The 21,905-nt window shown below is 43.3% G+C and overlaps 1 protein-coding gene across 3 annotated transcripts in view; it reads right to left on the bottom strand.

Annotated features, from left to right (window-relative positions):
• The window catches only part of DYNC2H1 (dynein cytoplasmic 2 heavy chain 1), a 433,565-nt gene that overhangs the window by 203,762 nt on the left and 207,898 nt on the right, over positions 1-21,905 (bottom strand). For all 3 annotated transcript variants that reach the window (XM_040426277.1, XM_040426279.1, XM_040426278.1), the window contains one exon: positions 16,116-16,205. In XM_040426277.1, the coding sequence (XP_040282211.1) occupies positions 16,116-16,205 (90 nt within the window). The remainder of the gene's footprint in view (positions 1-16,115; positions 16,206-21,905) is intronic.

Genomic DNA, 21,905 nt, shown 5'->3' on the forward strand with positions numbered 1-21,905 from the left:
CGGGTCCTAAACGGAGCCCTGAAAGAGGTTCTCACGTGCATTCATTTCTATGAGGTTGCCGAAAGTAGCCGAGTGCTGGCTCGGCTATTTCCTTCTGGCCCATAGAAGTGAATGGGAGCGGTGACTGGTCATGCGCGATGCGCTCCCATTCGATTCTATAGGGAGAGCGCTTGGTGGTGGCCGGACCGGAGGCTAGCAATCACAGTAATGCCCCATTCACACGTCCGCAATTTCGTTCCGCATTTTGTGGAACGGAATTGCAGACCCATTCATTTCTATGGGGCCGCACGATGTGCTGCCCGGATACGGAATTGCGGACCTGTACTTCCGGGTCCGCAATTCCATTTCCGAAAAAAATAGAACATGTCCTATTCTTGTCCGGCAATGTGTGGAACGCACATTGCCGGTGTCCGTGTTTTGCGGATCCATGGATCTGCAAAACACTTATGGACGTGGGAATGGACCCTAAGGGTAGGTTTACACCTCCGTTTAACTGATCTGGCAGGCTTTTCTGGCACACTACAGATCTGGCCTCGCTGAATACTGCGGTTCACTGCTGGACCCAATGGACTATAATGGGAGTAGCAGGGATTTGGCCGCTTTCTGTCATGAGCGCTGGTTTGTGGGCGGACAAAAACTGCCGGATCTCATTACAGTCAATAGGGTCTAAATGGCAGTATCCGGCTAGCTTGGGCCGAGCTGGAACAGCCTGCTGGATCAGGTAAAAAGAGGTGTGAATATAACCTAACAGTCTCTCCAGATGTCTCTCTCTCTCTCTCTCTCTAGTGTGCACCTTGCACCTAAATAGCCCAGTAGTGAGCTGGACGTGCGCGTTATCAAGAAAACTTGTACTGGCCAGGAAAGGAATGATCGGCCCCACTACCCACCTGACCATTGTTGCGTAAAAATAAAGGCCTGAAAACAGGACTTACCAAAGCCCTTAGCAAACTACTCAACTTTCCTGGATTCCTTATACCTAATCCAGCTTTCCCTGGTAGAGATATATGCTTCATGGAGCCTAGTACATACTACATATATGACAGGAATCTCGGGGAAATAAAACAATCTCCGATCACATTTCCTGCCACTGCTTCACTATATATAGACAAAAATATAAAAAATAAATTGCACTTCATGAATGTAACCAGAGTGCTCTGACGTCAAATGGCTCTTCTCCTCATTTCTAGCATACAGTGTCGGGAAAGAAATTAAAAACTAAACAGTATGATATACAGATGAAAAAAAGATTGAGATTCCTCAGTGGTTGATACTAGGGATAAGAAGGAGCTGGGATACACGTATTATTTTTTTTTTCCCCTTTGTGTTGAGCTAAAGAAAGAAGATAATTTCCCTTGCAATCTTTCATCTACCTGCTTTATTTAATTCCCTATTGCTTCCCTCTATATATTGCATTTTGGCCTTTCAGGAGCTTTCTATCCTCTACCCCCTAACCCCTGAGAGACTAACTTGGTTTTGGGACTGTGACCCCTCCATAGACTGCGGTAATGTTCTTTCCAACCTACCATCTCACTAACGGTGTACTAAATCTGGACTGATAATTCTTGAACCAGTATTAACAACTGTGGACTTTCTTCTTATTTAATTATTCCTGCTGAAAATGCCTCCCAAAAAAAGAGATGATCAACATGGATCTAACACTAACCACGCTAATAGACGTTCTGCCGCGGGTTTGGGAGCTGACACAAGACAAACAAAATGCTTTAAGTAAATATCTGACATCTGTATCCCCTCCACTAAGAAGCCCCAACCCGGGGAATGAGATACGGGAGGGGTCAGAGCTTGGTTTTGGTGCTCCCTGAAGGGAAAGAACTGGGGGGTAAAAGGAGATTCTGACCCAAAAACGGTGAAAGAAATTATTTGTGCGGTTACGCGGTTAGAGAGTATGATGGGGAAGGTGGTAACACAGATGGGGGGGCATTCAAACATCTGTCGTTAATTAGAGACGATTTGAAAAAGGTGAGGGAACGTATGCAGGATTTGGGAAGTAGACTGTCACCGGGGGAAGATTTAGCAGTTAAACTGGAGAAAGAGGAAGTCTATTTAAAAAAGAAGAACGCCGCCATGGAGAGTAAGTTAATAGATATAGAAGACCGAGCAAGAAGAGAAAACCTGATGGGCAGGAATACCAGAGGGAAAGGAAGGATCGGATTGTGCTGGCTTTATGGAAAAATGGATACCGGAGAATTGTAAGTCTGGAACGGTGTTTAACTCAATAATTATTGAGAGAGTGCATAGGATCCCTAACCAAAGGAGAAAACCGGGGAAACATTTTGACCAAGTTTGTTTCCTATAGAGACCGAGAGGCTGTGTGGAGGGAGGTTAGAAGGGACAAAAATAAGGAGTATATCCGGATTTTATATGGCCACTAGCGCTCAAAGGAAACATTATATTGATATAAAAAAGCAATTAAGGAGGCCGGGGTAAAATATAGTTTGGTGTTCTCTTCTAAACCCTGGGTGGTTTACCAAGGCAAAACAGCCTTTTTCCAGTCCCCTAAAGAAGCAAGCGACTGGGCAGATTTAAAGGGCCTGCGCGAAATGTAGCTATTGTAGTATGGATATTTTGAGGGGGAGGGGGTATGGAGTATAGCATGCATGTTTAAAAGGGGGGGGGGAGTAAAATTGGAAAATAATTGTATAGTAAGCAGCAAAATGGGGGGAGTGGAAGGGGGGTGGAGAATGTTTTTTTTCCTGAGGGAGAGGAAAAGATTTTTTATTTTTTTTTGAAGGATAAGAATTCTCTCTCTTAATGTATGGGGGTTAAGAGAAAAACTGAAGAGATTTGCTTTTTTGATTGGGTGGGGAGGTACTTGTCGGCCATCATCTGCCTATAGTTTAGATAAAAGATGGATAGGAGCACGATATCATTCAATATATACATCATATTCAAGGGGTGTTTCTATGTACACAACAAAGTTAATTTTGAGCATATTTCAAGTAAGGCGGATGGTTGCGGCAGATATCTCTTCTTACAGTGCAGTGTTCGTCTACTTTCACACTTGCGTTTTGGCTTTCCGTTTGCGAGATCCATTCAGGGCTCTCACACGCGGTCCAAAACGGATCAGTTTGCATTCTAATGCATTCTGAATGGATAAGGATCCGCTCAGAAGGCATCAGTTTGCCTCCGATCCGTTTCCATTCCACTTTGGAGACTTTGGAGAAGCCTGCAGCATTTTGGTGTCTGTCTGACGAAACTGAGCCAAACGGATCCGTCCTGACACACAATGTAAGTCTACTTTCACACTCGCGTTTTTTCACTGACACAATCTGGCACAATTGGAAACGGATCCGTCCTCCATTGACTTTCAATAGTGTTCAAGACGGATCTGTCTTGGCTATGTTAAAGATAATACAAATGGATCCGTTCTGAACGGATGCAGACGGTTGTATTATCTGAACGGATCCGTCCATGACGGGTCCGCACAAAACGCAAGTGTGAAAGTAGCCTTAATGGTATATTGATGGTAATAGCAAATATATATATATATACCAACTCCGGAAACCCAATGTATTATATGAGCTGTATAATTATATGATTGGAAGACAAGATTGTGCATTATTGGCAGCGGGGGATTAGAATAAAGTTCTACATTATTACTAATTTCGCCAGATTGTTATTGGAGTTTGGTTGGAGTGATATTTGGCGTTTATATAATCCTGAAGGAAAGGTGTCTTCCTGCTTCTCGAGGACGCATCAATCCTGCTCTAGGATAGATGCGATCCTCGGTAATGGGAAACTGCTGGAAAGGGATGAAATAAATATAAAGTATGCTCTTATGTGTATGTCAGATCATTGCGTAATTGTATTGGAGATTGGGTCTTTGGAAAAACAGATACCTTAAGTTATTGAAAGATAAGAACTGTATTATGGAGGAACTGAAGTTTTTTTTCTCTGTTAATAAAGGCTCTGCTGATGAGCAGTGGATTCGGAATGTGGAAAAAGGCTTTCCTGAGGGGAATATTGTGTAAGCAAGTAATTAATTGGAAAAAAAAAAAAGATAAAAAAGGTAAAACTCAAGAGTTTGGAACATAAATTAAAAGATGCCCAAAAACTGTGTGCAGGAGACCCCTCACTGGAAAATTAATAAAAAAATAAATGAAATGGTTAAAGAAGAATATATGGAAAAAGTACAAACATCCATGTTTTTCAGCAGGGTTCGGTCTTTTGCGGAGGGTGAAAAAGTGGGTAAGCTTTTGGCAAATATAATTAATAAATCGACAAAAAAAAAAAAAACGTTAGGTCCATTAAAAGTATGGGCAAATGGTTAAATCTTCAGATTGATTAGTACTTTATTTAGTAAATATTTTGAAGAATTGTATAAATTTAAAATTTGGTACAAAAAGGGAAGATTTACAGTCAGGTCCATAAATATTGGGACATCAACATAATTCTATCATTTTTGGCTCTATACACCACCACAATGGATTTTAAATGAAATGAACTAGATGTGCTTTAACTGCAGACTGTCAGCTTTAATTTGAGGGCATTTACATCTAAATCAGGTGAACGGTGCAGGAATTACAACAGTTTGCATATGTGCCTCCCACTTGTTAAGGAACCAAAAGTAATGGGACAGAATAATAATCATAAATCAAACTTTCACTTTTTAATACTTGGTTGCAAATCCTTTGCAGTCAATTACAGCCTGAGGTCTGGAACGCATAGACATCACCAGACGCTGGGTTTCATCCCTGGTGATGCTCTGCCAGGCCTCTACTGCAACTGCCTTCAGTTCCTGCTTGTTTTTGGGGCATTTTCCCTTCAGTTTTGTCTTCAGCAAGTGAAATGCATGCTCCATCGGATTCAGGTCAGGTGATTGACTTGGCCATTGCATAACATTCCACTTCTTTCCCTTAAAAAACTCTTTGGTTGCTTTTGCAGTATGCTTTGGGTCATTGTCCATCTGCACTGTGAAGCGCCGTCCAATGAGTTCTGAAGCATTTGGCTGAATATGAGCAGATAATATTGCCCTAAACACTTCAGAATTCATCCTGCTGCTTTTGTCAGCAGTCGCATCATCAATAAATACAAGAGAACCAGTTCCATTGGCAGCCATACATGCCCACGCCATGACACTACCACCACCATGCTTCACTGATGAGGTGGTATGCTTAGGATCATGAGCAGTTCCTTTCCTTCTCCATATTCTTCTCTTCCCATCACTCTGGTACAAGTTGATCTTGGTCTCATCTGTCCATAGGATGTTGTTCCAGAACTGTGAAGGCTTTTTTAGATGTCGTTTGGCAAACTTTAATCTGGCCTTCCTGTTTTTGAGGCTCACCAATGGTTTACATCTTGTGGTGAACCCTCTGTATTCCCTCTGGTGAAGTCTTCTCTTGATTGTTGACTTTGACACACATACACCTACCTCCTGGAGAGTGTTCTTGATCTGGCCAACTGTTGTGAAGGGGGTTTTCTTCACCAGGGAAAGAATTCTTTGGTCCTCCACCACAGTTGTTTTCCGTGGTCTTCCGAGTCTTTTGGTGTTGCTGAGCTCACCGATGCGTTCCTTCTTTTTAAGAATGTTCCATACAGTTGTTTTGGCCACGCCTAATGTTTTTGCTATCTCTCTGATGGGTTTGTTTAGTTTTTTAAGCCTAATGATGGCTTGCTTCACTGATAGTGACAGCTCTTTGGATCTCATCTTGAGAGTTGACAGCAACAGATTCTAAATGCAAATAGCACACTTGAAATGAACTCTGGACCTTTTATCTGCTCATTGTAATTGGGATAATGAGGGAATAACACACACCTGGTTATGGAACAGCTGAGAAGCCAATTGTCCCATTACTTTTGGTCTCTTAACAAGTGGGAGGGACATATGCAAACTGTTGTAATTCCTACACCGTTCACCTGATTTGGATGTAAATACCCACAAATTAAAGCTGACAGTCTGCGGTTAAAGCACATCTTGTTTGTTTCATTTCTAGAGTTGAGCGAACACCTGGATGTTCGGGTTCGAGAAGTTCGGCCGAACTTCCCGGAAATGTTCGGGTTTGGGATCCGAACCCGACCCGAACTTCGTCCCGAACCCGAACCCCATTGAAGTCAATGGGGACCCGAACTTTTCGGCACTAAAAAGGCTGTAAAACAGCCCAGGAAAGAGCTAGAGGGCTGCAAAAGGCAGCAACATGTAGGTAAATCCCCTGCAAACAAATGTGGATAGGGAAATGAATTAAAATAAAAATAAAATATATAAAAATAAACCAATATCAATTGGAGAGAGGTCCCATAGCAGAGAATCTGGCTTCACATCAGCAGAGAATCAGTCTTCATGCCATAGCAGAGAATCTGGCTTCACGTCACCCACCACTGTAACAGTCCATTGTCATATATTTAGGCCCCGACACCCAGGCAGAGGAGAGAGGTCCCGTAACAGAGAATCTGGCTTCATGTCAGCAGAGAATCAGTCTTCATGTCATAGCAGAGAATCAGGCTTCACGTCACCCACCACTGGAACAGGCCACTGTCACATATTTAGGCCCAGGCACCCAGGCAGAGGAGAGAGGTCCCATAACAGAGATTCAGGCTTCATGTCAGTAGAGAATCAGTCTTCATGTCATAGCAGAGAATCAGGCTTCACGTCACCCACCACTGGAACAGGCCACTGTCACACATTTAGGCCCTGGCACCCAGACAGAGGAGAGAGGTCCCGTAACAGAGAATCTGGCTTCATGTCAGCACAGAATCAGTCTTCATGTCATAGCAGAGAATCAGGCTTCACGTCACCCACCACTGGAACAGGCCACTGTCACATATTTAGGTCCAGGCAGAGGAGAGAGGTCGCGTAACAGAGAATCTGGCTTCATGTCAGCACAGAATCAGTCTTCGTGTCATAGCAGAGAATCCACCCACCACTGGAACAGGCCACTGTCACACATTTAGGCCCCGGCACCCAGACAGAGGAGAGGTTCATTCAACTTTGGGTTGCCCCGCAATATAATGGTAAAATGAAAATAAAAATAGGATTGAATGAGGAAGTGCCCTGGAGTACAATAATATATTGTTAAGGGAAGGTAGTTAATGTCTAATCTGCACAAGGGATGGACAGGTCCTGTGGGATCCATGCCTGGTTCATTTTTATGAACGTCAGCTTGTCCACATTGGCTGAAGACAGGCGGCTGCGTTTGTCTGTAATGACGCCCCCTGCCGTGCTGAATACACGTTCAGACAAAACGCTGGCCGCCGGGCAGGCCAGCACCTCCAAGGCATAAAAGGCTAGCTCTGGCCACGTGGACAATTTGGAGACCCAGAAGTTAAATGGGGCCGAACCATCAGTCAGTACATGGAGGGGTGTGCACAGGTACTGTTCCACCATGTTAGTGAAATGTTAGTGAAATGTTGCCTCCTGCTAACACGTTCCGTATCAGGTGGTGGTGCAGTTAGCTGTGGCGTGGTGACAAAACATTTCCACATCTCTGCCATGCTAACCCTGCCCTCAGAGGAGCTGGCCGTGACACAGCTGCGTTGGCGACCTCTTGCTCCTCCTCTGCCTTCGCCTTGGGCTTCTACTGGTTCCCCTGTGACATTTGGGAATGCTCTCAGTAGCGCATCTACCAACGTGCGCTTGTACTCGCGCATCTTCCTATCACGCTCCAGTGTAGGAAGTAAGGTGGGCACTTTGTACCGGGGATCCAGCAGGGTGGCAACCCAGTAGTCCGCACACGTTAAAATGTGGGCAACTCTGCTGTCGTTGCGCAGGCACTGCAGCATGTAGTCGCTCATGTGTGCCAGGCTGCCCAGAGGTAAGGACAAGCTGTCCTCTGTGGGAGGCGTATCGTCATCGTCCTGTGTTTCCCCCCAGCCACGCACCAGTGATGGGCCCGAGCTGCTTTGGGTGCCACCCCGCTGTGAACATGCTTCATCCTCATCCTCATCCTCATCCTCCTCCACCTCCTCCTCATCCTCGTCCTCCTCGTCCTCCAGTAGTGGGCCCTGACTGGCCACATTTGTACCTGGCCTCTGGTGTTGCAAAAAACCTCCCTCTCAGTCACTTCGAAGAGACTGGCCTGAAAGTGCTAAAAATGACCCCTCTTCCTCCTCGGCCACCTCCTTTTCCATCATCGCCCTAAGTGTTTTCTCAAGGAGACATAGAAGTGGTATTGTAACGCTGATAACGGCGTCATCGCCACTGGCCAGGTTGGTGGAGTACTCGAAACAGCGCAACAGGGCACACAGGTCTCGCATGGAGGCCCAGTCATTGGTGGTGAAGTGGTGCTGTTCCGCAGTGCGACTGACCCGTGCGTGCTGCAGCTGAAACTCCACTATGGCCTGCTGCTGCTCGCACAGTCTGTCCAGCATGTGCAAGGTGGAGTTCCACCTGGTGGGCACATCGCATATGAGGCGGTGAGCGGGAAGGCCGAAGTTACGCTGTAGCGCAGACAGGCGTGCAGCAGCAGGGTGTGAACGCCGGAAGCGCGAACAGACGGCCCGCACTTCATGCAGTAGCTCTGACATGTCGGGGTAGTTGCGAATGAACTTCTGCACCACCAAATTCAGCACATGTGCCAGGCAAGGGATGTGCGTCAAACCGGCTAGTCCCAGAGCTGCAACGAGATTTCGCCCACTATCGCACACCACCAGGCCGGGCTTGAGGCTCACCGGCAGCAACCACTCGTCGGTCTGTTGTTCTATACCCCGCCACAACTCCTGTGCGGTTTGGGGCCTGTCCCCCAAACATATGAGTTTCAGAACGGCCTGCTGACGTTTACCCCCTGTGCTGAAGTTGGTGGTGAAGGTGTGTGGCTGACTGGATGAGCAGGTGGAAGAAGAGGAGGAGGAAGCTGAGTAGGAGGAGGAAGCTGAGTAGGAGGAGGAGGAGACAGGAGGCAAAGAATGTTGCCCTGCGATCCTTGGCGGCGGAAGGACGTGCGCCAAACAGCTCTCCGCCTGGGGCCCAGCCGCCACTACATTTACCCAGTGTGCAGTTAGGGAGATATGGCGTCCCTGGCCGTGCTTACTGGTCCACGTATCTGTGGTTAGGTGGACCTTGCTACAGATGGCGTTGCGCAGTGCACACTTGATTTTATCGGACACTTGGTTGTGCAGGGAAGGCACGGCTCTCTTGGAGAAGTAGTGCCGGCTGGGAACAACATACTGTGGGACAGCAAGCGACATGAGCTGTTTGAAGCTGTCTGTGTCCACCAGCCTAAATGACAGCATTTTATAGGCCAGTAGTTTAGAAATGCTGGCATTCAGGGCCAGGGATCGAGGGTGGCTAGGTGGGAATTTACGCTTTCTCTCAAATGTTTGTGAGATGGAGAGCTGAACGCTGCCGTGTGACATGGTTGAGATGCTTGGTGACGCAGGTGGTGGTACATCCCATGTTTGCTGGGCGGCAGGTGCCAACGTTCCTCCAGAGGCGGAGGAAGAGGCCGAGGCGGCGGCAGCAGCAGAAGAGGCCGAGGCGGCAGCAGCAGAAGAGGTAGCAGGGGGAGCCTGAGTGACTTCTTTGTTTTTAAGGTGTTTACTCCACTGCAGTTCATGCTTTGCATGCAGGTGCCTGGTCATGCAGGTTGTGCTAAGGTTCAGAACATTAATGCCTCGCTTCAGGCTCTGATGGCACAGCGTGCAAACCACTCGGGTCTTGTCGTCAGCACATTGTTTGAAGAAGTGCCATGCCAGGGAACTCCTTGAAGCTGCCTTTGGGGTGCTCGGTCCCAGATGGCGGCGGTCAGTAGCAGGCGCAGTCTCTTGGCGGCGGGTGTTCTGATTTTGCCCACTGCTCCCTCTTTGTCTTTTGCTACGCTGTTGGCTCGGTCTCACCACTGCCTTTTCCTCCGAACTGTGAAAGTCAGTGGCACGACCTTCATTCCATGTGGGGTCTAGGACCTCATCGTCCCCTGCATCGTCTTCCACCCAGTCTTGATCCCTGACCTCCTGTTCAGTCTGCACACTGCAGAAAGACGCAGCAGTTGGCACCTGTGTTTCGTCATCATCAGAGACGTGCTGAGGTGGTATTCCCATGTCCTCATCATCAGGAAACATAAGTGGTTGTGCGTTAGTGCATTCTATCTCTTCCACCCCTGGGGAAGGGCTAGGTGGATGCCCTTGGGAAACCCTGCCAGCAGAGTCTTCAAACAGCATAAGAGACTGCTGCATAACTTGAGGCTCAGACAGTTTCCCTGATATGCATGGGGGTGATGTGACAGACTGATGGTTTTCATGCGCCATCTGTGCGCTTTCTGCAGAAGACTGGGTGGGAGATAATGTGAACGTGCTGGATGCACTGTCGGCCACCCAATTGACTAATGCCTGTACCTGCTCAGGCCTTACCATCCTTAGAACGGCATTGGGCCCCACCAAATATCCCTGTAAATTCTGGCGGCTACTGGGACCTGAGGTAGTTGGTACACTAGGACGTGTGGCTGTGGCAGAACGGCCACGTCCTCTCCCAGCACCAGAGAGTCCACTAACACCACCACGACCATGTCCACGTCCGCGTCCCTTACTAGTTGTTTTCCTCATTGTTACCGTTCACCACAATAAGAAAAATATTATTCGGGCCAATGTATTGAATTAAAATTCAGGCCTTTTTTTTTTACAGACACCTAACACTGTCTGGCTATCTATTTAGGTACCGTATTACACTAATACAGGCACATAAGTAATGACAGATTTGGTTGAATATAAATGTGAGGCCTATTTTTTACGCGCTGTGTGACAGATATACCTTTAATCACAGAATTAGACTTGTATCTGCACGGTAGCGTGTGTGTTAAGTTTTTCAGAATGACACTATCAGCACCTTCAATCTAAGATATCCTTTTTGGGATAGATTTAAAGTAGGCCTGATATAGCAGAAACTACTAATTTTGAGAATGGCAAATTTGGGAATAGTTTTTCAACCCAGAACAAAAACTGTGCTTTTACGGTCACTAAATATAACTTGACCAGCTAAAACTGTACTGATTTGGAGGAATAGAAATGTCAGTCCTATTTTTTAGGCGCTGGGTGACAGGCTCAACTTGCCCCTGATGTAGTATATGGCCAAAAAATAACCACACTATTGATGGTTAAATGCACTTGGGTGAAACAGGCTCAGCCTGCACCTAATGTAGTATATGGCCAAAAAATAACCACACTATTGATGGTTAAATGCACTTGATGAAAGCTTGACCCTGATGTAGGATATAGCAAAAAATAACCACACTATTGATGGTTAAATGCACTTGGGTGACACAGGCTCAGCCTGCACCTGATGTAGTATATAGCCAAAAAATAACCACACTATAGATGGTTAAATGCCCTTGATGAAAGCTTGACCCTGATGTAGGATATAGCAAAAAATAACCACACTATTGATGGTTAAATGCACTTGGGTGACACAGGCTCAGCCTGCACCTGATGTAGTATATGGCCAAAAAATAACCACACTATTGATGGTTAAATGCACTTGGGTGACACAGGCTCAGCCTGCACCTGATGTAGGATATAGCAAAAAATAACCACACTATTGATGGTTAAATGCACTTGGTGGTAGCTTGTGCTGGCGCACCACAAGCCGCAAAATGGCCGCAGATCACCCCAGAAAAAAGTGATATAAAAACGCTCTGGGCAGCCTAAAAAAAGTGAGCAATTCAATATCAGCACTTCAATGATCCACAGCTGTAGATCGATCACAGAATGAAGTCTTTTGGAGGAGTTAATCACTGCCTAATCTCGCCCTAACGTCGCAGCAGCAACCTCTCCCTACGCTTGTATCAGCAGAGTGACGTGCAGCGCTACGTGACCCAAGCTTATATAGAGGCTGGGTCACATGCTGCACTGGCCAATCACAGCCATGCCAATAGTAGGCAAGGCTGTGATGGCCTCTTGGGGCAAGTAGTATGACGCTTGTTGATTGGCTGCTTTGCAGCCTTTCTAAAAGCGCCAAGAAAGCGGGTTCGGGTCCGTGTCACGGACACCCCAAAATTCGGTACGAACCCGAACTATACAGTTCGGGTTCGCTCATCCCTATTCATTTCAAATCCATTGTGGTGGTATATAGAGCCAAAAATGTTAGAATTGTGTCAATGTCCCAATATTTATGGACCTGACTGTATGTCGATATTTGGATGATATTCCCTTCAGGAAGCTTTCTGAAGTCCATAAGACTCAGTTGGAAGAGGGTATACAGCTGGATGAACTAATGAGAGCTTGGAATTCAACTAAAGATAAGAAAAAAAAAAAAAAGGAGGAGATGGTCTTCCATTTGAGGTATCTAAGGAATTTAGCTTGGTTCTTCTACTGGAGTTATTGGAGACCCTCCTTGAGGCCAAGAGATCAAATAAATCACCTGAATCAATGGAAGAAGCCAATATAGTTTTGATTCCGAAACCTGAAAAGGATTTATTAAGACCAGAGTTGTATAGACGCATTTTACTCTTGAATACTAATATTAAATTGTTGGCCAAGGTACTGGCAGTGAGGTTAACAAAAGTAATAAAAACAATAATAAAAGACGATCAAACAGGGTTCATTCCTGGACGATTGATATAGTCTAATATCAGAAGATTATTCAGGAATATATAGAGGCAAATAAAGACAAAAACAGTAAAAAAGCAATATTATCATTAAATGTAATTAAGGCTTTTCATTGTATAGAGTGGGAATATTTGTGGGAGGTTCTTAGACGGTTTGGTTTTGGGGAGTCCTTTATACGGTAGATTGGATTAAGCTAGGGTGAGGGTGGAGGTGAATGGGGTGACGTCCCTGCCTTTTGCCCTTTTTAAGGGCACTAGGCAGGGATGTCCCTTATCGCCGCTGATTTTTTAATTGCAATAGAACCATTAGCGATAACTGTTAGAGAGAATGAAAGTATTAAGGGGTTTCAATATGGTAATGAAAGGGAGAAAATAGTGATATATGCGGATGATATTCTGCTGTATTTAGCAAATATTGATGTGGAGATGGTAAAAGTGATGGAAATAATTGAGAGATTTGGATATTATTCGGGATTTTAAATAAATTGGGAAAAATCTCACTTGATGTTGTTAGGGGATGAAGTAAGGGATTGGAGTTTTGGCGTTCAGGTGGATAGAGATGGTAGATTTAGGTATTTGGGAGTAAATATAGCAAGAAATCCAATGGAATATGTTAGGTTGAATGTCTACTCTCTCTTAGGTGAGGTAAAAAAAATAATACATATTTGGAAAAGATTACCATTGTCTATGATGGGGAGAATTAACTTAATAAAGATGGTTCTTCTTCCGAGGATTCTTTATGTATTGCAATGTGCTCCAGTACGGCTACCAGTTAAGGTTTTCACGATTATGAATAGATTGATGAGGGAATTTATTTGGAAAGAGGGGAATACAAGGATAAGGTTAGAGATTTTGCAGTTACCGTGTAAAGAGGGTGGAATGGCACTTCCAAATTGGTATATATATTTTTTAGGCCTCTTGCACACGACCGTATGCCCTCCGAGACATACGATCCGTGAGCGGGCCATATGTCCCGGAGCAGCATACATCGTGCGCACGGGAGCGCACAGCATCATAGGTTACATATGATATTATGAGTGCGGGACAATAGCCCCGTTGGCGGCCCGATGCGCACAGCATCATAGTAACCTATGATGCTGTGTGCTCCCGATGTATGCCGCTCCGGGACATATGGCCCGCTCACGGATCATATGTCTCGGAGGGCATATGGTCGTGTGCAAGAGGTCTTAGTTGCACAGTTTGGTTTTATGACTGGGGGGAATATTTTTTTATTGTCATTAAAAAAATTGGGTTGGAAGGAAAATCAACTGAAGATGAAGGAGGTATTGGAATCGGGAATATTGGGGAGTATAAATAATGATAATTATATTTTTAAGTTAATGGATCACGTTTGGAGAGAGATAAAAAAAAAATATGGATTTTAAAGGATACACAGATTTCACACCTATATGGAATAATATAAATTTGCGAAAAATACAGAAAATTAAAGATGATGTAAACTGGGAAAATAAGGGTATTCGATTGGCGTCTCAATTATTTGAGGGGGTTTATTAAAAGATTTTGATACACTTAAAAAAGAATTTAGGATCCTGAATAAAGAATTCTATAGATATTCACAGTTGAGAGAAGCAATTAATTCGTCATCAGTAGATTCCCTGAAATATGAAAAGGCCCCTATGGAGAATATCAATCAACTCTTTGATAATACTAAGCTAAAAGGTGGGGTTTCAAGAAGATATAGGCTGTTGCTGAAAATTAAACAAAGTAAGATTATCATAGTGGCTAAAGAGAGAGTGGAGTGGAGAGGAAAAAAGATATAGATGTTATTTCGGAAAAACAGTGGGAGGAAGTATTGAAAAATAGATCTATGGGCTCATTGAGGGCCTCTCATGGGGTTTCTCAATTTTTATTCATAGGTTATATCGATCTCCTCTTTTGCTTAAAAAAATGGGTATAAAACCCACAGACGAATGTCCTAGATGTGGTAGGGACCAAGCAGGCCTCTTCCACCCGGTATGGAGATGTCCCAAATTGTTCAGATACTGTGCTAAGATAGCGGTTATTATTAAAAGAACTATCGGAGTACAAATAGACGTAGATCCATTGGCATGTATTTTAGGCGGTATGATGCATTTACGGATCTCAAATATAGATAAACAAGTACTCTGTAAAATACTAAGTTGATTCGCTCATCCCTAATTGATACCTTTTAATGGTAACTGAAAAGATGACTACAAAATTGCAAGCTTTCAAGGCTACCTGGGCCTCTTCTTCAGGTGTCTCTTACGACCGTATCTGAAGATTCACATATTTACATGGTACAAATATATATTTTATACTGTGATATACAGAGAAATCTACTTCTGCTAGAGAAAACAGACACTGCTGAGCCCAATAATATAGTCATGAGTGTCTACTTCTACAACCTGTGTGCTGTAAATTACATACTACTGAATACGACTATACAGTCCTTGCAGGCACCAGTAACCAAAACCAGTGTGCGGTGCTCTATTTCTATATTATCAGCACACTGCACGCAGACATCTCATCTTCCAGAGCCTCTGGGTCAAAAGGTGCAGTTTAACTTTCTGCGTCACTAAACACAGATCATCCAGGTTTTATTTTCCTTCATTGGACAAAAGCTGTTTGTGTGTCTTTTTGTTTAAGTTCTTCCTTGTAGGAAAGGCAAGAGAGGAATGTATCAGCATGAAATGCTGCCGGAAATTTTCATTTCTGACCTCAACATACCTAAATGTGTAGTATGTAGTCAATTTTAAAGGGGAGTTAGACTTAAAGTGAACCCGTCACCATCAAAATTCAACATAATCTGCAGGCAGCATGTTATAGAGCAGGAGGAGCTGAGCAGCTTCATATATAGTTATATGGGAAAAGGTTCAGTATAAATTGTAATTTAAACAATTAAATTCCTGCTCATTGCGGGCTGTGAAGTCCAGGAGGCAGAGCTATCAGTGACTGACAGCCTCCCCTCTATGACTGTGTATACAGAGAGAGCTGACAATCAATGATAGGACCGCCTCCTGGACATCAAGGCTCAGAATGAGCAGAAATTAAATGTATATGATACAACTCATACTGAATATTTTCCCATAAAACTATACATCAATCTGCTCAGCTCCTCCTGCTCTATAACAAGTTGCATTCAGCTCAGACACCTTTTTCAATGTGACAGGTTCCCTTTAAATTCTATAAAACGTAACCTTTATTGTATCTCATTTATGAATCATCATGTTAGGAATTATTGGTAATCTTTAAAACACCACAGTGGAACTCTCAGTATTATCGGTATAGGTATAGGAGTTGAAATAGGTCTACTGCTTAGATTCTCAGCAGTGACTAAAAATCTCGCTATTGACAGTTAAGCTGGTTGTTGAGCGCACACTCCAGTTCTTCTAATCGATATTATTCTATCTCACGTACTTTCTGTTGCCTACCTAACTGTGTTTACACTGCTAACACTAAAAACTTGCCAAACGCTGACCTACGACATGTTTCGCTGGAAAACTGGCATTCTCAGGGGAACCGGGCAGTGTAATACCATTAGGGTTCATTGACATAATGCAGTCATATCGCAGCTTTTACATCAATTATCACAAAATAGGGCCACACTGTGCGAATTGAGAATTGGATTTTAACCCTGATAATGCTTACCTTAAATAATGAACGACACACATACTCATAGACCATGTGCTTTAAGGAACTGATCAGTGACTTGATCCTTAATTCTGTACTTCCTGGATCCTAACAAAGAAGAAAAGTGAAATTAAGAACAAAATGGTTATCAATAGTGTTACAGGACGCTGGACTTTATCAGGCGCCAAGTTTCTGGCTGCATCTCTGGATATACAGATAGATAGACAGGATGAGAGAATCATTTCTACCTGTTTGGAATTTGTCCCGAATTTCCCAAAAAGCTTAAATTCTAAAGAACCCAAACTTTTGTCATCTGTTTTGGGCGAATTGAGAGAGAGAGATTTGCTCATTCTTAATTCTAACAAGCCCAAATATTTTGTAGTTCATTTCAGAAAAATAAAGAGACATCTGCACGTGAAAAACGTGTAATTCAGCTTTCCTTCTAAAAGGATTTAAAAAAAAGTGTTTCACAACTGCAACATATTATTTTCACTCATTGCTTTTATACATATTTATGATGCGATACTAGGAAGATAAGTAAGCCAGCCTCACATCTGCAACTAGTTCCTTCAGGACAAAAGCCCTTTATCAGAGAAAAGCAGATAGAATCAGAGAGGCCTTGGGTGGACCTCTGGGTGGGCACCATTTCTATTATGGAGACCAGTTAAAGGGGGTTGTCCAGCTGTTAATATTGATGACCTATCCTCAAGATAGGTCATCAATAACTGATCGGCGGGGGTGCCAGGAGTCAGCTGATTGAAGAGGAGATAGAGCACCATGTGAGTGCCGCTTCCTCTTCATTACAGTGCGCTTTGTCCCGGTAGTGCTGTGTATTTCAAGTACCCTCTCCATTCAAGTAAATGGAGCGAGTACTTGTAATTACACTATGCCACCGCTCCACAGGAGACTAGGCATAGTGCAAAAACCAGGAAGTGACACTTGCATCAAGCGCCGCCTCCTCATCAAACAGTTGATCGGCAGGAGTGCAGGGTGTCGGACCCCCGCCAATCTGATATTGATAATATTGATGAGCTATCGTCAGGATAGGTTAACGGCTGGACAACCCCTTTAACATGGCAACGTTCCTCTGGGTTTCTCAAAAAAATATATGAAAATTTGTATATTTTAAATCTGTTGGCATCAGAAAGGCTTGGGAAAGATAATCTGAGTAGCTTTCCCATAGGGCATTGCCTATCCTACAATACTCAATGTATGTACTATACATACTAGGGGCTCTCCGTAATGAGAAAGAGTATCCCCCAGACAACACATATAGATTGCAGAGAAACCCAGAGGCATATTAATCTCTCTCTCACAATTTGTGTCCAAATTGAATTTTTCAAAAAATTGGGCGAACTTTAAGCTAAATAAAACTTAAAAGGTTCGCTCATCTCAGGTAGACAGAATTACACAGCATACACATTTAAACACAATGGAACAGATTTACTAACCCTGTCTAAAGATGCACGCTGGATGATAAATGTGGTGCATGGTCACACTCTTTAATCTAATTTTATAGCAACTATTGGTTCGCTTACTTTTTTCCAAAATTTTGTGCCGACATTTTAGGGCAAATTGAGCATCTTGAGACATGGCCCTTTCATGTTAAGACTCCGATAAGTCACACCCCTCATTGAGTGAGCTGCATTATGTGGATTATACTTTTTGGCTTAATTGCTTCATATATCTAAATATGACATGAGATGCACAAAAGTGCATAATCAATGTGCCAAATCTTGACACAAACTACACAAGAAATCTGGTGGTAACAATAGTAAATGTGAGCCAATATTTAAAAAAAAAATTAATAAAAAAGTTTAAAAAAAATATTATAAAAATGACAAACCAAAACGCATTCCCTAGATTTTCTACGCTGATTAAAATGACATTCACGGACTTATTTACATTTAAAAGTCAAAGAAAATGAATTATAAAATTAGCATATTTCATTTCATACTTCCATAAGTCATGTACTTAACCTCTTGTCTAAAATGTTAAGTCATCAGAAGAATCAGTCATTTTAAATGGGTTTATCTCCGGCACATTTCCTATTTGACAGACTTCCAAGGTGATGCTGACTCATACAAATGTCAAAAAAAGGCAAGTGGGAAAATCAGGGGGAGCTTTTGATCCAGGAGAAGTGGTGCAACGTCTGTCCTACTTTTAAAACGTTTTATTACGAACGTAAAAATTTACAGTAAATTCACTTTCCTAAAACTTTTTGCAGCATAAAAAGGTAAATTACTGCTACAGAAAACCAAACAGCATTTATTTAACAACCCGAAATCGTAATGTAGGAAAACCTTGAAGGTAACCGATGCTGTGCCGCATGAATGTGCACAATAGATCAGGAGCTATGGGTCTGGGTAAATACTTAAAGCTGCTCTGTCACCCAGGCATATAGCCTGGAAGGGTTAATGACACTGATTAAAACGATACCTGTCTTATACCTTCGCTCTTCTTCCCGACGAGCAATGTTGTTGTGCGCATGCGCCATTCTGGACACGAGTGTGGTCTAGCGCTGCCAATCTAAAGGAGGTGGGGTGATGAAAAGCAGAGGGGCATCATTATGGAGCACCAGGGGCATTGCTGGAGTGGTGCTTGAACCACATAAGCCTGCCGCCTGGTGCTCAAATAGTTAATCTGCATAACTTTAAAAGTTTATTTTTTCACCGACAGACATAAGACAGGTATCACTTTAATCATCATCAACCCTACCAGGCTATATGCTTCTGTGGAACCAACCTGGGAACGCACCGTTCTGATGCCCCTGTGTTTGGTTCCTTTTGTCTAGAGGTGATATCTATCCAATTCACCTATACATTGAACTGGTCTTTATCTATGAATATCCCTGTTAGTATCCATTTACCAGGGACGTATTATTACACCCGTCAGCTTCCTGGGGAGCACATTTTTGTTATTTTTGGAGAGGAGGGTAAACGCAGGGCAGTCACCCCAGGAACGAGGACAAGGAGTCTCCACCACTAGGGGACGTCCCTGGGCTGAGGTTTTAGTCAGGGAGAACATAGGGAGAGTATAGATTTGCCAACTGCTCCCCTCAGCTGCCTTGTGTTCACTCACCCCTTTATAGGTATATCCACGACCAGCTCCCAGGAACATTGTTTATCTTTGATTATTGTTGTTTGTCCTATCACTATTCACTGGTGAACCACTACGGTGGTATTATTTTATAAATTGCAAAGTAAAAGTTATGTTTTAAAGGGATCACTACTGCTGGACATTATATCTACCAGGCTATATGCCTGGCACGGTAGGGTTGATCCGGGTGACCGAGCCTCTTTAAAGGGCTTGTCCATTCCACCTTAGGATAGTCCATCAATATCCGGCACCTCGCACCTCCGCCAATCCGCTGTTTCAGAGTAGCTGCGGCTTTGGACGTCGGCGCTGGAACTACACAGTTACATCCATTGCGAAGAGGACGGAGCTGGTGCAGTATTCACTTTAATGGCCGCAGCGCTGCAGTAACCAACTCTGTCCACCGCACAATGGAGGAGCTGTGTCGTTCCAGTAGCGGAGCTACTTTAAAGGACATCTGTCAGAAGATTTATACCTATGAAACTTGAACATCTGACCTGTTGCATGTGTGCTTGGCAGCTGAAGGCTTCTCCTAAAGTCTCATGCTGCGCGGTGCGTTTCAGTACCCAGCACAGACGCAGTACAGGAAAGAGCCTCTCCGGCAGTTCATTTCTGTTGAAGTCTTTGAGATATTTACAGGCTGACTGTCATGACGTGCCATAGGCTTGGCTTTGGTAGGCAGCTCGCCATGACAGGCCTGGGAGCCTTCACAAGGCCCCAGGCTGTCATAGCAACCTATCGGGGCCCCACAATTTTGTTGCGGGGACTCCAACCGGAGGGCAGAGAGAGCCCCCTCCTTCTGTCTAACCGCTCGGATGCGGTGGTCGCATTCATTCAGGCAGTAGCCAATACCTAGCAGGCTGTAACTTTCTCTGGCAAAATCAGCTGAGCCAGCAGCAGCACTCGTGGCGTACCAACGTTTTAAAAGCTCAGTGGCGTGTCCTTTCTGCCGTGGCTCTATTCCTGTAACTGTCACAGGTAACAGTATATATGCTGGCGGTAGTTGAAGGATGGAACTGAGCATGTGCGACCACCTCAGGAGGTGGACGTGTACATTGCGACACATATTAAACACCTGGGGGTGTCATTATAATAAAATAAACATTTCTCAGAACTGGAGCATTTTTGTAACAGAAAGTCGATTACAAAAGTAACTCGTTTTTCATACTGAATTGTTTTAAAGTAAATTTTAATGGAGACAGGGCCCCTTTAGGGTGTCTTTTGACTGTAACCGTCTGGGATTTATATATAACTGTAAAATTTAGCTTTGTCTATGCGCAAATAAAGACGTATCTATAATGGAAATTCTAGTTCAGCAGTTTCTTAATGTAATCTTTAAATTGGACCCAAGACAATACTTCATGTTAGGTCAATGTGACATTCACACATATGTGAAGGAGAGACACACAGCTCAGGTTTACAACATGCTATATGGACATTTGCTTTGTCGTAAGTAAGAAGCTGGGAGGTTTCTAAGTAAAAATGAACTAATAGAGTAAAGGAAGAAGCAAGAGAATGACGGCGTCCCTTACTGCTTGCATTGTATAACAGCAAGGCTCTGTTCTGACATCATGTCTTATGTTTATAATGGAAACCACAAACCTATCCCAAATCCGTCATATGACAGATTCCACCACACGGACTGATAACGGGGTCCGTCATCAATGCAATGAATTGTCCATTGTTTTGTAAAAACAGTGACGTGTCCTGCTCTGTGCCATCAAAAGGGACAGAAACCTGATGGGAGCCCAGAGATGTGAACAGAGTCTTATCCTGCTCTCTGACAAAATAAAATATCTGTCCCAAAAGTTACCTGACATGCATCCTATGCAAAAAAATAATAATAATAATAAAAAATTTAAAAAAAGTAGAAAAGTATCTTCCCTCTTAAATTTAAAATCTATGTACACTTTTGGAGACAATTTTTTTTATTATTGCATTTTACTCATTTTGAGCAAAAAAATTATTTTTTTTCAATTGAGCCCTTTTCTCTCTGCAGCCTTGAGATTCTCTAGTAGCAGGCTCAACATTTTTACTATTTCCGTCAGGCTGCCCAGCTGATGACTCCTTATCTCTGATCCTATAATAAACACTTATTAAAGCTCAATTCCTATCTTACTGATAAGAATCCGGGATAAATAAGTATTTATGACCTTTCAGTAGTTTAGAGATGAGGTTTATTAACCACCTCAGCCCCTATAGCTTAAACACCCTTAATGACCAGGCCACTTTTTACACTTCTGACCTACCCTACTTTAACCGATTATTGCTCGGTCATGCAACTTACCACCCAAATGAATTTTACCTCCTTTTCTTCTCACTAATAGAGCTTTCATCTGGTGGTATTTCATTGCTGCTGACATTTTTACTTTTTTTGTTATTAATCGAAATTTAAAGATTTTTTTGCAAAAAAATGACATTTTTCACTTTCAGTTGTAAAATTTTGCAAAAAAAACGACATCCATATATAAATTTTGCTCTAAATTTATTGTTCTACATGTCTTTGATTAAAAAAAAAAATGTTTGGCTAAAAAAAAAATAGTTTGGGTAAAAGTTATAGCATTTACAAACTATGGTACAAAAATGTGAATTTCCGCTATTTGAAGCAGCTCTGACTTTCTGAGCACCTGTCATGTTTCCTGAGGTTCTACAATGCCCAGACAGTACAAACACCCCACAAATGACCCCATTTCGGAAAGAACACACCCTAAG

This window comes from Bufo bufo, chromosome 3, assembly GCF_905171765.1.
Source record: "Bufo bufo chromosome 3, aBufBuf1.1, whole genome shotgun sequence".
Lineage (NCBI taxonomy): Eukaryota > Metazoa > Chordata > Amphibia > Anura > Bufonidae > Bufo > Bufo bufo.